Here is an 18,810-nt window from a genome sequence, read left to right as displayed (position 1 = left end):
TTATTTCCTGATAACCAGTTACTATGATTTATTTAATGGAAATCAGTTAAATGAATGCTTATATACTTCATAATTTTTTCATTATTTTCTAATATCAAAGGTCGAATATGTTACAATTTATTATTGATAGAGTGTTATCATGAAATTGCAAGTCAACTGCTTGAATTTGAAAGTTGCAAATATTTTTTTCGTTTATAATTAATAAGGTTCAATTTTCTTATTGTTATATTAAAGTGTTGAAAAAAATAATTGTTTTCAGTTGTCATATACGCATACAAATATAGCAGTTAAAATTAAACTTGGACATGCAGAATGTTATGAATATAAAGTTATTTTATGTGATCTGGTAGACAATTCAGATATAGTATAATATGCGATTCATTTATCAATCGATGCTTGCCTATATATGATTATATAAAAATAATAAATACTTATATGGTAAAAAATAATGTATCTAAAATGAAACTTCAAAATTGGCTTCCAGATGGGAGATGTGTTGATTGATTAATTTGTTTATGAATCTCTTGGAACTTCAACTATCTATCCGTGGCCAATAAGTATTTTTTTGATGATTTTCCTTATAAAACATAGCTATACTGATGTGTAGAAGATCGCTTCGGTAAGTGATCTGCTGGACAAAATTATAATCTAAATCTTATTCTAGAGAGTATTTTAACTTATTCTAAAATCTATACTAATTTAGTCTAAAGAGTATTCTAACTTCTTCTAGAGATTATTATATCTCGCTCTTTGTCTATTAATAATTTTGTAGTATGCATTTGGGTCTTCGCACTACCTTTAACTTATCGCGCACATTTAATTCTTTAGCGAGTGCATTGGGATATACCAATGGTTTTTCAGGGTACTTTGCACTAACGCATTGGATCACACTCATTATGTGTTCTAAGAGGATATCTCGCTGAATTAGCTTGTTTGAGACGTAATATGGGGCTTCGACGATGGTCCGCAACACTTTATTCTGAAACCTCTGAATGATGGAAACTACGTTTGTTTTACTGGCGTACCCCACAGTTAAATACCGTAGGTCCAAATAGGCCTAACTATTGACTTATATAGCAAAATGTTGTTATCTATGGATCATTTAGATTTACGCCCTATAATCTAGTATATTTGGGATTAGTTTAAGCCCAAGCTGCTTGAGTGTTATCGCTATAACAGGTCAATTGAAAAGTCCCCGGCCTACCGTAGTAAAATAAATTTTTTTTTCAAAATTAGTTTTTTTTATTCAAAATAATTCCCTTCAAGGGTGATACACTGATTATATCGACCCTCCAACTTTTCGATACCATTTTTGTAGTATGATTTATCCTTTGCTTCAAAATTGGCCTCAGTTTCGGCGATCACCTCTTCATTCGATGAAAATTTCTTCCCAGCGAGCATTCTTTTGAGATCTGAGAACAGGAAATAGTCGTTGGGGGCAAGATCTGGAGAATATGGTGAATAAGGAAGCAATTCGAAGCCCAATTCATGGATTTTTGCCATAGTTTTCACAGACTTGTGACCAGGTGCATTGTCTTGGTGAAGCAGCACTTTCTTTTTCTTCAAATGCGACCGTTTTTCGGCGATTTCGTCCTTCAAACGGTCCAATAACGCCATCTAATAGACGCTGTTGATGGTCTTTCCTTTTTTAGGGTAGTCATTGAAAATTATTCCATGCCTAAAATACAGACGCCATAACCTTGCCAGCCGACTGTTGCGTTTTTTTCACGCTTTGGAGCGGGTTCATCATGTGTATTCCACTCGGATGACTGTTGATTTCCCATGTTTCATCCATTGTCACATATCGACGCAAGAACTCGGGTTTTTACGTTTGTCCATCTTCAAACACTACTACGAATCATCAACTCGTCTTTGCTTTTTGTCAAAAGTGAGCTCGCGCGGCACCTACTTTGCACTGTGGGTAGTCTGATATTTCATTCAATTCCAATTTACGGTCATTTAAAATAATTTTGGGGGTTTTTTTAATGTTTTCCTCGGTACCTCTTTTGGGCGTCCACTGCATTCGCTCTCTTCGGTGCTCATTTCACCACGTCTAAACTTAACATACCAATCCTTGATGGTTGATTTTTCTGGGACAGTGTCCAGAAACTCGGTATCAAGCCAAGTCATGCTTTGATTGCATATTTTCCCTTCAAAAAGCAATATTTTCAAACAGTTGCTTCACTCAAAATGCTATAATTCACAAACTAATGATACGACAGCCGTCAAATTTATACACGCATCTTATGAGGGTTAAGACTAACTAAAAACGTATGGATTTAATTCTAGTAGCGCCATTTATGTGTCTGGGCGGGGACTTTTCAATTGACCTGTTATCTTTTTCCATGTTAAACGCCAATTAAAATGCTTTTCCTTTCCAAGTACCTTTAGTGCAAGAGGACGTATCACCACTAAATATTTATAGAGGGAAATAAACAAAAATATTTTTTATCATAAAAATACTTTTAACTTTTCAATGCAAGATTTTCAAAACGCATTAAAAAGCACTATCTAACCATGGTTAACAAACATGAAACATTTTTTATTGGCCCAATGATGTAATTTCAAATTTGAATATGTTGAAAGTTGTATTCCTTTGACTTCTGATTGACTTTTGATTCCTTTTTTTTGAAGATCACTTCAGTAAGTGATCTTCTGTACAACTTATAATCTAAATCTTATTCTAGATACTATTCTAACTTGTTTTAAAGTCTATCCTAACTTATTCTAAAAACTATTCTAGCTTATTCTAGAGATTATTAAATCTCACTCTATGTGTCTATTAATCAGTTCGTATGGTAGTTTGCGTTTGAGCTTACGCACTTTACTGTCATCGCGCGCATTTAACTGTTTGGAGAGTGCATTGGGATGCACTAATAGTCTTTCAGAGTACTTCATACAACACTCCGAGGTTTGTATATAATGAAGGCTTTGTGAATCAATGATTTCATTATGAATAGATTTAGGAATGAGTATTAGCACGATTTATTTAGAAGGCATCTAACTCTATAAGTGGCTTTATATAAACTCGGTATCGTATCTATCAGTTGTTCTTTTGTTCATTAAAATGTTTAAGGAAGAAATCTCGGAGATATTTTTGTTTCCTGGTGAATTGAGTGTTTAGATATTGAGGTAAGGTGAGCTAGCAACGATGAAGGGGTAGTCACATATATAAACTAAGTGAGATATATTAGGTTTAATTTATTGTAGTTTTAGTTACTTATTATTTCAATTACAAGAGTAAATTTTGACTTTGACATTGGAGTGGAAAACAAGTGGTAGTTGGTATTTCCAAATATATTTTGACCGATTTTAACATGCAAGAAATATTATTATTCGAATTCGATATGTTTTATAAATTGTTATTAATAAAATAAAACGTACTGACATAAAACGTTAATAATCGACGCTTCTCAAACCTTTTATGAATTCATTCCAACACCTAATCTAAACAAATACATCACTAATATTCACGAATAGTATATAATTATTTATCTATGCCAATATAATAAGTTATTTATGCAAATCTGCCTCATCTGCAGATTATTTACCGAACCTACCTCAATGTCAAGGCTTCCTTTTACGATTTTTTGTTAACTACCGTTACATGATGTTTTAGTTAGTATGTCGAGTCATCTCCATTTTTTTATTGACTAACCGTAAACTTATTAATTATTACGTTATTAAACCATAATAACAGATCAACAGATAACAGGTTAAGAGAAAATTAAATTAGAATTGGCGAATAACGACAATTTAATACGATAAATAGTGTAGTTAATCGGATGACAGGATATTATTTAATTTAGTATATGGCTAAAAGTTCCGGATAAAACTGAATTTCTCATGTTGTTAGTGATGTAGATATCCTGTCAGCTTCATTGCTAAGCTATATTTTTCTGACATTCAATTACCGAATACTAAAATGTTGATGAAAATCAAAAATCACATTTTATTTATGACGAGGCCTGGTATAATCAGTTGTCGTAGTTGATGATTATTGACTGCTTGGTATTTAAAAGTTCCACAACTTTTTGACTTTATGAGCCTTGAATGTTTTCGTAGTGGAATGTCCCTATGATTAGTTCACTGTATTTAATTACATTTTTACAGCTCTTTTGGGAAAAGTAAAAAAAAACTTAGGTGAATGTTATATGTTGTTACATGAATCGTATTTGTTTGTAACGCCTGGTCATGAGCAAACGTTGCAACATATTTCTTTAGGAAAGGTAAATTTAATTATCTGTTTAGTTTTAAACTATATTTTTTGTAATGTAAATTAAGTTTGAAGCCAACAATTTTTTATTTGGGAGATAGTGTTATTATAATTATGGTGTGAAAATAATTTTTAGTAGCTGATAATACCAAGCTGGATAATACCTGATGTCTTCTGAGATGGTTTCTAGTTAGCTAGTTTTTAGTTTATTTCTAACTAGCCAATTGGTAGGTTTAATACAATAGGTTCAGTTCCAATAATGTGGTTAAATAAGTTCGTAAAAAGCAGAGTTTAAAACATAATTTTTTAAAAATGTATTAATTATATTGTTACTACTCGTTGCCGACTTACCTACGATTTGTTAAATAGAATAACTTAATCGAGGTATATATCTAGAAAGACCCATTGGATATATCTCAGTAGGGACTGAGATATATCCAATGGAATGAACCAGACGTTTAATAATGTTTATGTATTAAAACTGCGGTTTTTTTAAATAAATGTATCTCACTACACTAACCTACACAAGATCAAATGATTCTTTTGAGTCTGTGCTCTGTTCTGGTGTTATCCAAGAGTTGTTCTGGAGTCTGTCTTCATGTCTCGTTGCAATTCTTTTGATTTCCTCAGTGACAGCCGCTAGCCAGTCTTGTAGTGTCTGGGTACACCTACAATACTTCTCAGGACTTTGTTTTTTTGACCTTGTATTTTATTTTTATTTATATTACTTGGAACTTTCATGGAATTCCGTATGTCCATATAGGTTTCAATACTTTCTTGAATAATAGCAATTTGTAATGTACTGATTATTGTGATTTTCTTCCAATTAACTAATTAGATTTCCTATATTTTAACTCCAGTCCTTTCCTTTCCATGTTTTTTTTCCAGCGAAGTTTTGCATCGAGGATTCGTTCTGAATTACTGTGTTGTTGCTATATGGAAAGATTATTGGGATTGGGTCTAATTATTTATATTGTCACATTTCTCTTGAAATTTTTGTGACGCTTCTTCGTGATTGTTTGATACTGAAAGAATCGGAGTTTCATCAGCAAACGTAGCCATCGTGATATTTTCATTTTGTGGTATATCGCATGTGTAAAGTAGGTAGAGAATTGGTCTCATTACACTTTCTTGTGGTACACCTACTTTAGATTATTTTATTCTAGAATATGTTTCGTTTTGTTTAAGTTTAAATATTCTGGCTGTATTTTAATAGTTCTGTGTATTTTTTGGTAATATTTTGGGTAGATTATTAGCAAAACTGTCATCCTATACCGTATTCAAGACTTGTGCTACTTTCTAATAATGTATTATTTTTGTTATTATTTTATACAGTTATTATTTAATTATTCATAAATGTCTTTCTTGGTGTTGAACTGTTATGTTAGGCATCAGCGTTAAATGGGAAAATGTGTACAGGGAAAACTTAATCCATAGGTAGAAAGGAAGTAATTGGTAGAATATTAATAATGGGATTAGGGTAACAGTAATCGGGACGATATTGCAATTGAATATTGAAGCAACGTGTTAGAGTAAAATGGTAAATATGTAACGGATGACTTAAATACTATTCATAAATATTTATGTAAATGATTTTTAACTCTCATAGAAGACAGATGGCGAAATAAAAGCAGAATTCAAAGAAGCACAAATAAAGTACAACTTTACGTGGAAATATCTGGAAATAGTATGCTTACGCTCAATGAACATCTGAATAAAATTGATAAGAAGGTACGATCTCTAACCAGTTTGATACAAAATCTATATGTTAACTAGCAGCGTTAACATACAGCACAGCAGAGTATGGTGCAAAAATATTTTATAATAGTGCAGATGCAAAAAATGACCGAAAATTGTATGGTATGTACAAACGGTTTCAATGTTGTTAACTTCAATTAAAAGTACATTTTCCTGAGATAATTTAACAGAAGTCCTGGAGGCCATAAACACATTCAACGTCAAAAATTGATAGAAATAGCAAATAGTTATAGCAAAAATATAAAGAAACAAAAAACAAAACTGGAAACCTAAAGAGAAATATCCCTAAATTTTTATTAAAAATGATATAAAAATAAGTCAAAGTGCAAATAGGTAGTAATGATAATGAAATTGGAAAAGTTTTGTTGCATTATTGAATCTATGTCATAAACGCAAAATTCGAAATACTTTTCTGTACAGAGGTGTCTGGAATAGTTGTTGTTATTCCTAGGTTTATACATACTTTGGGTGGTGTCGAAACCTACAGAGATGACATGAACCCTCTTGCTGTTAGGAACTTTGAACCTTTTTAATATATCTCTTAAATATAATTTACAGAGTGATGTTTGCATTAATGCTAGCCAAATATATAGAACAATTAACCTAGGCAATATAAATATATATATATATATATATATATATATATATATATATAATATAATAATAATATATATTTTCTTATAGTATATTTTTGATATATAATATATTATAATAATATATATTGCGTGTTATAAAAAAAAAGTCTTATACTTTCCAAGGCTATATATAGCTAAACAAACTTTTTTTAAAAATTTTGTCAGTTACATCTTTAGTATGATGCGCCTGATAACTTGTCGAGTTTTATTTCTGGGTCCAAATTGGTGAGCCGGGATAAGTTGCTTTTCTTCAATAATTAGTTTGAAGCATTTTAACAACTTCTCGAACAGTTATTTTTCGTTGGACGATTTATCTAGTTCTGGGATTTTTAAGCAGATGTTCTTTTTGGTCACTTATTAGATAATACCCTGGCGATTTATGGCCGTATCTTCTTCATTTCTATTTAAATTAAGTAAGATGTCATACACGTCAACAAAGCGAGATTGTAATATATTTAGTGAGATGCTATCTTTTTTTTCGTCCACTCACCATTTTTTTACGAATTTGCAAATTTAGGTACTTTAGTATAATTTTTTAAACGCCTTCCAAAGAGAATAATCATTCTCTTCAATCATTAGATCATTTGTTACTTCTTTTAGAATTTCAAATATTATTTCATTTTTCTTAGAACATATTTTGTGTATGAGTTGTTGTTCAGTTTATTTAGTACGGTTTCATCTGATGCTGTTTTGTTTCCATTTTCATTGCTTGCCTTACGATTTTACATTAATTGCTCTTGGTTATAGGTAAAAAGTTTTATTTTTGGATGGGTGTGGTTTCGTGCTTCTTCATATAAAATGATCACAAACAATTCTGCTTCCGTATCCAGTTGTTTAATTGTTTTTAGCGGATGAAGGACCTATTTGTGATATTTGTTCCAAATTTTTGTACTTGGTATTGTTAATGTTGATTTGTCTGTAAATCATACGGATTATGAAATGAAATAAAATATTTTAATTTTTTGTTTTAAGGAAATATGTTTCTCATACACAAACAGTGATTCTGTACGCACCGAACGACACGAACCAATCGACAGATACTAAATGCAGCCGTATAAAAAAAATCTACAAGATATATTCCGCCTTTCGAATGTAACCTAAATCCAGGCCGGCTTTGCAATGTGTTTTGAATTACCGGTTTATTAAATACACGCAGAAGACGACGAAAAAAAACCACAACCTTATTTTAGCCTATCAACTTTTCATTTTAGCAATTATGATAAGCCGGCGAACGGTGTCTCGTTAGAAAAGGGTGTTAACCAATAGATTGTTACGAAACATTGTTAATTTTCCACGGGTACTAGTGCGGTTTCTTTAAAAAACTTTTTTTAATCTTTTTCCATTATCTTTTATGGCATGTTCTTGTTTCATTAAATGTTTTTGTTCTTATAACTAACGAGAAATATATTTACCACTCTTACACGTTTCAAGTTATTTTTAATTGTTAATTCAAATCATTGAAGAAATCACTAAAAACATAATATTTAAATTAAGAAACAGTATTATATCCAACATATATCTTTGGACAAGGTTTTTACGATAAGAAATATTATAACTTTTAGGCTTTTCTAGCTATTGTAAACGTTTAATCAAATTTGATACATAGGTTAACAGTAAAAAAAAACCTCTGCCCCTTACATGGTGGGATCTTGAGCCAGCAAGGATATTCTCTGTGAAAACAAACAACGAACACCAACTTTTGTAGTAATATTGACATTAATTAGGGATATGAAGTTTGATAGACCAATTTTGGTAACATTTTAGTTTAGATACGCTCAGCATAAATCTTAGATGACTTTGTAGGCCCTTCCTTTGTAGATCATCGTGTAGCTCTTTGTTGGTTACGTAGCGATAAATATTAGTAATTAATAGAACAACTTTGTTTTGGCAGTGACTGAACAATGAGAAGAAATGTTATGATATATTTGAAATTCAGTGACCATCAATATCACTTTGGCCAGCATTATACACATTACTTTTAGAGGTACAGTCTTGTAAATCTTTTAATGTCAGGACAATTATATATATCAGACTAATTGTAATAAGGTTTTAGTAAGGACAAATTATAGTATTTCAATTAGTAGTAGTAGTATTTAAGACAATTTATATTTGATATTTGAAGATAATTTCAATAGTTATGATATAAAACTTACATACTTTGTAAGTTTAGTCCAGTGCAGTAGATTAAATTTAGGTAGTAAAAACTTTTAAGAAAAATTCAACATTATTCATTAAGATATCAATTAATCAGAACAACCGGATTAAAGGAATCAACTAATTTATTGTCAACAAAGTGAATTAATTAAAGCTTATTAAAATAAATTAATGAAGTTTTTAATAGGACTTATAAAAATTAAACAACATATTGTCCACATTATTTAGGTATTATTGTATTATTATAGTCCAAATTATTAAGTTATTATATTACAAACAGAGCTTTCAGCATTAAACACTTAAGATGCTTTCTCGAAATTAAGGAAATTAAGTGTTGAGGTCGGTTTTTTACCTAATACGCATCTGTAATGTTACTGAATTAGGTCTCAATAGAAGAACTACTCTTACTGACGGTTTTGTCATAAAGGCTATAGGTACATTTTAAAGAAGCAATAATACATTTTTGTAAATAGTATTAGTAAATATAATAACAGCTCCATCTAACTATTAACAACGAAATTAAATAAATAAAACAATGAGACGGAACATACTAGTTTTACAAATAGAGGAAATCAACAATATCCCTCTTAGTATAAATAATATCCAAACGCCATATGCTCTTAAAAAATATTATTAGAGAATGGCATACGGTTCACCCAAATATAGGATAGTGTTAAAAAGTAGAAATTACTACTTTAGGGAAATATCTTCCTATAGACTAATTATTAATTTGTCATTGAGCAATTATTTGTTCAAACTGTAATTGCAGTAATATCATAGGGATATTATTTAATAAAAAATCTGGCTTTGTTTTGTTTGGAATTCGAAATGGAATGAGTGTATAATACCAAAAAGTTAATTTTACAATTACGTCGTTTTTGTAAACTATAATTTAGTATACTATGTTCACAAATAATAAAAGGTAATTCCAGATCAATTTCTGTGGAATAAAAAATAACTTTAAACAGAAAGCTGTTTTGCAGAGAATTAAAATAATAGTAAAACCCAATATTTTTAATCCAATGCATTACTGTCAATATTTTGCAATACGAGTAGTAGCAGTTTAATAAAACAATAAAAAATATGATACAATATCATTTTTGAAGTAGTTGTACTTGTTTTATATATAACCAGTCATACTGAAATAAGCGCGAACATTTAAAGAAATGTACGTTGTTTCTTTCTTAAATATAATGCTGTTTTCCTTGTTCAGGCTTAATGTAAGTAAAATGAAAGGTAATATATAAATGAATAAAAAAATACAATTTTGAACGTTTTGATAGTTTCGTCAAGGATAAACTGAAACCGTTGCGTATTTCGTTGAACTTATTCACTTCTCAGATATTAAATAATTGTAATAAAATAAACTGACCTAGAAATATGCGTCTGTCTTGAAATTATTGTTTTATTAGCGAAAGTGACAATGTTAAAGTGGTTGTAAAATTATTAATATATCGACGGCGTATTTATAATATATATATATATATATATATATATATATATATATATATATATATATATATATATATTTATATATAATAATTTTTATTAACTAAATTTTTCAAACGAAATGTTACAAGTTATTTATTTTTCATATATATTTCGAAGCCTCATTGAATATAGTGTATTAGCTGCTTGCATGTTTTCTGATTATTTTTTCACGTGAGAAGGCATTTAGTAAGAACATTTGGTACACTATATGTTAATTAAAATATTTTCTATTGTTTTCCAACATCCATCATATTTCCATCCGTCTAGTGATATGACAACACTGTGTGGGAAAAACGATTTTGGTTTGGCTGTGATCACTTCTTCAAATCAACGCTTTTGAAATCGTTTGCCAGCTAAATTATGCTTTATCGATCAAGCTTTATAGAAAAACTTGTAATCGGAAGGCGTTATGTCTGGTGCGTACGCTATTGCTAGAGAGACTCCCATTAGAATTGCAATAGTGTATCCTTCATAACTCCTGCAAATATCAACGTGTGGGTGAGATGATGATTTTGCGCCTGTCACTCGTTATTGCTGGTCTTTTTTTGTTGAAATATGACGTTCAATTTGCTCAATTGTTATCAGTAGATATTTGCGGTAACCATTTTTTCAGTTATAACAGCTCGTTATGGCCATTCTTCTTCGGTGTTGATGTGAATGGTTTTCCTTACCCATAAGTTGACCCATAATTTATTGCACTTGGGATTATCTTAGTAGATTCGCATTTTATCGTCATAATTCATTCGCCAGTCATAATACCCTACAGAAAGCAGGGCTTTCGTTCAATATCTTACAATTCATTTTCTATTCTAATCATTTTTTATTCTCCAGGCCGTTCTTTATCATTGACTTGATGTCAATAGCTATTTTCAAATAGTTGAAATCAAAATATACATTCTTAAAAGGATTTGAAGGACATCACAAGCAGATTTCTTTAAATGAATGAATTGCCTAAACCACTTACGTTTTAATATTTTTTTGATTAGTAGAAATGTATGAGAATGCGACATACTATTAACAAACAAAATTGATATACTTAATACATTGTTATAGAATTTAAGTAGTTTTTTCGTCATAGGAGGTGAACATTCGTGAATTATCAAACTGAATCAATCAACGGATAGACTACTTAAAAGCATCAATCAAGGTATGTTAAGCAAATAAATTAAAACCGCTAATAAATAGGAGATAAATGAAATGAAAAAGACCGCTAATGTTCATGTATATATGATGACAAGTTTATTTGTCAGTAGCAAAAGTATATTTTTATCTATCAAAAATTAAAACTGACACTGTCGGTACTATTAAACAGGGAAATTATAATCCTGTTTTGTTTTGATTCCGTCTGGTTTATTTAATTCACCAAAAATAAGAGAATTTATCTATGAAATTTAAAAATCCCATTGAAACAGGTAAAAATACTTCTTACTGTGGACTACTGAAATTTGAAATAATGAAGTAATAGATATGAAAGTATATTGGCACTGTTGTCTCTTATTTTTTCAAAATATTATTGTTTTTCTGGCTGTTATCTATCTATCTTTTATGATGTTTTTTATTCTCCGATATATGGATATATATTTATATATATATTATTATTATTATTTGTATTTTTCACATTTTTTATATATCCAATAAATAACGGTCACACAATGTAAACATCGCTGTTTCATTTCGTTTTACCTCCATTCACCGAGCCACATCGTTTACCCTAAATATATATAAATTTTTTTTTGAATTTTTTTTCTTAAATATATTTAATTTTTCTCTTTTTAGTTGTAGAGTTTTACTCAATAAATTGCGCAGTTATTTTATTAAGTATTACAATGGGTAGGCCATGTAAAGATGCAGATTTGGTACGGTTCTTGGATTAGCCTGGATGACATGTTGTTTATACGGCTTGATGGACATTTTGTATGAGGAATTTGAGGATTATTGTTATTATCTCCAGAGCTAACTTGAATTCGTCATACAGATTATATCATTAACGTGATCATTACACTTTCTTAGAGTTTTTCTGAAGTCGATAATGATATTCAACTGAATATGTGGAGAGGAGTTATCGCATTTTGAAGTCATCCGTGCTACCGTAGCGAGTCGCAGCAGATCCTTAAATGATGGCATAGCTTTAAAATAAAAGGTAATTTCGCTAAAACCTCATACATTCTGTTTTTATGTATAAAGCAATAGCATGTACTCTCCTAATTTTCCTCTTTGGTGCCTAATGAGAGAGATTGGTACAATTTATATCAAAATATTTTCCAATATTTTTACAACATTTTACCATCTTTCTGGTAACATGTCAATTGTGTGTCGAAGGAATGATGTTGGTTTCGCAGTTTATAAGCATTACGAAATAGCATGTCAGCCAAGCCATACTACGTCGATCTGAACAAATAGTAATGAGATAGCGCTCTATTATCGAGCTGTAACAGTGTACACACCTTCACAACTCTTACAACGTGTGGCCAAGTCGTGCTAGAGCACGGTCTTTTTTGCAGCAATATGTCATTTACTTTCTTCAATTAACGTTGGTTAACATCTGCAGTAAGAGTATCTTTCCCTTTTAGTAGTTTGCAATACACTGCACCTTGCTAATTCTACCAGATGCATGTATGGTTATGAATTCCACTTCTATGTTGATGTGGATGGCTTTGCTGAACTAACTAATGACTTTTTGCACTTTAGCTTTTGCTATTGCTATTGCTACAGAAAACTTTTAATTTTTGGCCTGGTAAGCAATGAAATCTCGATGATAAAATGGTTCAAACATGGTTCAATGGTTGATATTTTCAGTATATTTGGATGGTAGCCCTTTTCACTCCATTTGAATATTGTTCATTGTATTTAACCGCCTGAAAATAACTTACTCATATACTGCTAAGCTGTTTAAGTGTTTCTTGAGAGCCTAATCTGGCGTTTCGTTCATTAAGTCTTACAATTCATTATCTTCGGACTTGTTTAATCCTCCAGGCCGTTCTTTCTCCCTCACATTAATATCAACACTGTTATTGAAAATTCATTGAAACCAAAACTAATGATGGGGATATGATGGAGCAGCATTAAAGTATATGATGTATGGTGTATGATGTACTAAAACGGTTTGATGGGTTCAAATAGATTTCTTCATATCAAACAACAAGTGGTAATATCGATTTAGAAATATTTCTTAGCCAGTGTTTACAGGAATGTACAAATGAAGACAAACACTGACTGTCAAAGATGAACATATAAAACCCGGTCTGGAAAAACTAGTGATTCAATTCCAAAAGGCTAAAAAGGTTTATAACGCTATCTATTTAGCTTTCTGTCTAAAATTTTTAAAGATAAATTTTATTTTTAGTTTTATTTTCATATACAGACAGCAAACTACTTGAGATATGTCAATCAATATGTATTTAGTGACATGAAAATTTTCCTTAATGTTATATGTAAACAATAGTGAAATATTAAAATTAAGGATTTAAGATTCATTGTCTTACCGAATGGAAATGTAAAACAAGAATGTGCTAGATAAGACTAGATATCATTTGTAAATATTAGAAAAAACCAAAATATTTTCGTTAAAACCAATATTATTACAGACTAATTGTAAAGAGATGAGAACGTAAAATGATGTCAGGTTTTTTTTTGTAAAAAAATGTTAGAAATATATCCGCAAATTAATTTAACAGAATTGGAGAAATCAAAAATAGAAGTTCATCAATACTATTGACTGATTATTGTTTTCAAAATTTCAAAAAAATCATCTAGGAACAGAGAAAGAAAATATATATTATAAAATTTATTTTTGTAATAGAAATCGATTTTTATATGATAATAAATGATCAATATATTGTTATTATTTCATTCAAAATTAAAGGATTCATAATTCATAAATATATTGATGATATAAGTATATTTGTAATTTAAATTATTTTATATAATGTGTTGGGGATAGAGTCATATTTTGTTCTCCTCGTTCTGAGATTTACAATATTACGAAGAGACAGATACATTGAATATAGCGTTGTCACTATAAAATTAATTTAGTCTTGTTAGTTTATAGAGATAGTCATAACAGAAATTGCAGAAAGTGTAAACAAAAATTGCATTTAATTTCTTTTATTTAAATGTGGTGTATATCAACTATTTTTTTTTTGAGTAGCCTTAAGCTACCATATATAGATTTCGGTACATAACACTTAATATAGCACTTTTTAAATAAAAGATGCATTGTAACGGACTAACTTGATTATATTTTAGTTATAATGCCTTCGCGGGTCTTATAGCGATATTCTAATATAGATTACGATTCAAACAAACCAATAAAATTAATCGAAAGGGTAACTGTAGGATTATCAGGATACAGGACGTTTGAAAATATTTCTCCAATACCGATGAAGTTAAATATCTTTTTAAACATAGCTAACTAACCACCTAGGTTCTAACACTTAGCACCACCTTCCATAGAAAACATGAACAGGCTATGATCTTTTTGGCATATTTACTGTACATAATCCACTTTTCATTACTCGTAATAATTCGTTTTAAAAATATGCCGATTTTGTTTGGTTCTAGCAGTGATTTACAAAAGAAAACTCTGTACATTAAGTATGTTATGTACCACGTTCTATCATGTGAAATCAAGGTAGCTTGTTTTGACTTTCAATATTGTGATGTAAATAGTTTAAAAAATTTTTATAGGCAATCTATGTTTAGTTCAGAAGTATAGGTCCAACTTGATATTTGTTAAATAGCTTGTTGGCTTTTTTTTGCTTCAGCCTTATATAATTTAAAAATACATCGCTTTAGTTTTTCCGTTCAATATGGATAGGCTAGCAACAGTGGTACAACATCCTTCTTTGAATTATTGTTTTACAACGCTTGATTTCCCCTGGGTTCGATAATTTATCTATTTCAGCTTAAAATGACCACAACCGAAAAGGTACTCATTTTTTTCAAAATCACGCTGACGCAACAATTAAAACGCAAACATTTCAAATGGGTTTTGTTCTGAAATGTCCGCGCAACGATATCTAAAAACCAATCTTCCAACAAGGAGCTTTACTAGGGAAATTGTTTATAATTATCAAATAGGTAGACGCATTATCGCTATTTATGCAACACGTATTTCATCAATTTGCGTGTGTTAGTTCATGCATGCACATGCAATTAAAATATAATTTAATGAAGAACCGTCACTCTACCAATGCATCAAAGTGTAATCACCGAAAGAAATGTACTTTGTAAACTTGGTGATTAGCGGTTTTGATAAATGGATGAAGAAATTGATATTGTTCACATTATAATTATCGCTTAATTACAGTGTTTTATTTTGTTTCAGGACTTATATGGAAGTGTTACGTATGACTTACGGACATTAAAAGAAACGTTCAATGAATTTGTGAATCCAATATGAAGCTGCTTTTTGTATTCTTATTATTTGTGTGCCTTGTGGAGATCTACGGTCAAAGAAGTAGAACTACAGTAAGTATTTATGCTTTTGTGGAGAAGTTGTATGTACGTTTATTATTACATATTATTTAATACAAGGATAAACCTAGAATTATTAATTATTAAAATAAACTCTATAAGTTTTCAGGATAACTATTTTAAATTATCTACTCTAGATTACTTTAGGAATACTATCAAATTAAGATTTAACAAAGCAATCAGGCTCTTTTTCCGATTCTTTTTCCTGGTACATGCTTTTGTGGTCGAACAGTCACTCACTGTCATGATGAAAAAGAATTTTGCCCTATAACAATTACATACAGAAAAGTTGTGTCGCTGCATTATGGGATTGTGGTTTATCATTATACGAACTGACTTCCAAATAATAAATAGAATCAAATTTGAACACTTTTTAGCTTTGTATATTTTCAATCTAGTCTCAATCTTTTCAATAACAAAAATGGAAGTAGGGTGTATATTTCAAAAATTCTATTAAAATTATAGGTTAGAACTAATCGATGGAATCGGTACTAATATAACTACACTGTATATTTAAAATATATTTATAAAGCCAACACATACAAATACATTAAAATAATACACTTTGTCAAAACGTATCGTGAACTCATTACTTGAAAAACTTGGCAAGGATTGTCACAATATGTTGTTTTATTGAAGAGTTCTGTCGTTGATTCAGTACTGTGAAAAACATTGGCAGATAATGTGATGTAACTAAACTCAAATTAAAATAACAAATGGACTATCTTAGTGTTTCTGTAAAACAATGTATATGCAAACACTTCTCAAACTGGATAAACCCGAATGGTATTTCCATAAGAACCATAGACTATTTAGAAAACCTAAAAAAGGATGAATGAAATCGATAAAGTCGTTCACAAGTCGTGGTGTGACCAAAGAAAATAGGATTCAAATACATACATATAGATTAGTGATTTAAATTTTCATTATTGATATTTATTAATGAAAATCAAGTAATACGAATTTTCTGAAGTTATGGTGCTGCTCCCTTATATTACAGTTATCAGCTTTAATTTCAATGTTAAAAACTAACACTTTTGATGTTTAATGACAAATAATTACTTAGAGTACTAAAAAAAGTTCGAAGGTAATGGATTAGAAGGGTTATTTGGCGAAAACAGCACAAACTCTCATAGTAGGATATAAAAAAAGTGTAGTAGAGAGGTTAAATAAGGTTTTTGTTTACTTTTATTTACTTATTACAACGATTATTATATACATATTTTATTTTAAAACGTTTTTTTGGAGTTAAATATTACCAAAGGTTTCATTATTTTTCCTTATTTATATTTTGAAGCCGGTTCAATTTTTTTGTTAAAAATATTTTGTTTTGATTTGTTATATTACATTTGTCAATAGTCATCAATGTATTAGTATCGGAAACATCTCATTCAAATTTAATTGATTTGGTTTTATTTAGATATAAAATTGAAATAGAAGAACATAAACAAACCGTTGTTCCGCCGAGATTTAGGACGCTTTCGATTTTAATCTATTTCGTTTGTGTCACTTTTAGTTGACGAAAATTATTATACTTATGTTACCTAAGAAGTTTACGGTTAATTGTAAAAAAAGTACCAGCGATTCGTGGCGTAAAAGTCAAGTTCGGAGAGTGAAACCGATAGCGAAGAGAGAAATTCGACAATCGCCTGCAATGAAATTCCATAACGGAAATAAAATTACTTATTTACTGCCGTTTTCCTGATCGGTATTTAATGGGTGAAAACTGCCATATAATTCTTGTCGGGCCAGTCAACTGAAATAAAAAAATAAAAAATTATTTGTATTGTATTGGTACTATAATATTCTTGAACATGATCGATATGAAATTAAAGCGTCATTTATAAGATTCAGTGTATGAAAAAGTTTGTAGCGTTTTTTTGTTTAAATATATTTTAGATTCTTCTATTTTCCAACTGGGTTTATCTGGATTGGACCTACTACTTAACGTGGTAAAAAGATCATCCCAAAAGACATCTGGTTTTATCCAGCCTGGTTACCGGAGTGACTGGGATGGCTTTCCTTATATTTTGTATTCTTATCTTATCAAATTATCATAGACAAATTATTATAGACAATCAGAAACATACATTTACAACGATACTCCGGCAGTATTCGAACTCACGACTATTATATTACAGAAAGGTGGCCGTCCTGTTGCCTAGACCACTGCGCCAAGCAGTTTTTATTAAATTCAATTGGTTTTATTACGGTATACAAATTAAGTAATTTCATTCATCTAAGAAGTGTGTGGCCTTGCGTTTCTATATTAAATGAGACTGCCTTTTTATTTTTGAAACTTTTTATTAAATTAACTCTCATAACTTCTCTAATGTACTTAAGAAACATTTGACTGATTATTTGACAGTTCACCATCGATTTTTCATGTTTTGGATCACTGTTCGTGAAATTATTATGGACTATGACATATGTTACAAAGAAATTTGTTACAAATAATCTTTGTATGCATGATTCAAACCAATTGTATGATTAATACCCCGCGATACTAATATCGACACTGTTGGCGCATTTATATTGCTGACCTTTTTTAAGAATTTCATTAGTTTTGTCAGTGATGGTCAAATGACTTATTTTTTATATCAAAACTACCAGAACGAGAGCGATAGTAGCGTTCGTTATTTTGCTGTAATAATATTACTTTGTTCGATTTTTTGTCGCAAACATCTATCTAGCCATTTCACTAACTTCTGCAATCACGTAGAACTTTAACGGGCGTAAAGCTGGCTTCAAAAGAGGCTTGTGAAAATCAATTTTTCACACTAAAATATCAGAAGTATACAAAAGAAAAATACTTAATTAAAAAATTGGAATTTGTTTTTCCCCAACCAAGTATTTTTGTTGGTTATTACTCGTACTGTATTATTATAATCTATGATTTTATACACAAATAAGTTTTTTACTCAATAAGTCCCGAGCATTTCAGTCTAGCTAATGTTTTTTTCCTCTTTATATATTTCCTGAAAGAATTCTTGGAGTCTACAAACAGCCAGAGAGCTAGATCTGGATAATTAAGTGGATTAATAAAGGGACTCGAAGCACAATTTGTTCTATGTCTATTTT

The 18,810-nt window shown here is 30.1% G+C and overlaps 1 protein-coding gene across 7 annotated transcripts in view; it reads left to right on the top strand.

The window, feature by feature from the left end:
- Positions 1-18,810, top strand: part of LOC143204885 (uncharacterized) — a 168,102-nt gene that overhangs the window by 11,172 nt on the left and 138,120 nt on the right. For 6 of the 7 annotated variants that reach the window (XM_076417806.1, XM_076417807.1, XM_076417805.1 and 3 more), the window contains exon 2: positions 15,581-15,723. In XM_076417806.1, coding sequence (XP_076273921.1) covers positions 15,652-15,723 — 72 coding nt within the window. In that variant the 5' untranslated portion in view covers positions 15,581-15,651. Of the gene's footprint in view, positions 1-11,332; positions 11,402-15,580; positions 15,724-18,810 lie in introns of those variants that run through there. The other variant, XM_076417804.1, reaches the window with a different exon arrangement.

This window comes from Rhynchophorus ferrugineus, unplaced genomic scaffold (assembly GCF_030347505.1).
Source record: "Rhynchophorus ferrugineus isolate W39M unplaced genomic scaffold, kcgeb_rfMv2 rfM11, whole genome shotgun sequence".
Taxonomy (NCBI): Eukaryota; Metazoa; Arthropoda; class Insecta; order Coleoptera; family Curculionidae; genus Rhynchophorus; species Rhynchophorus ferrugineus.
Note: the sequence above shows the minus strand (reverse complement) of the source record. Positions and strands in the feature narration are given on the sequence as shown.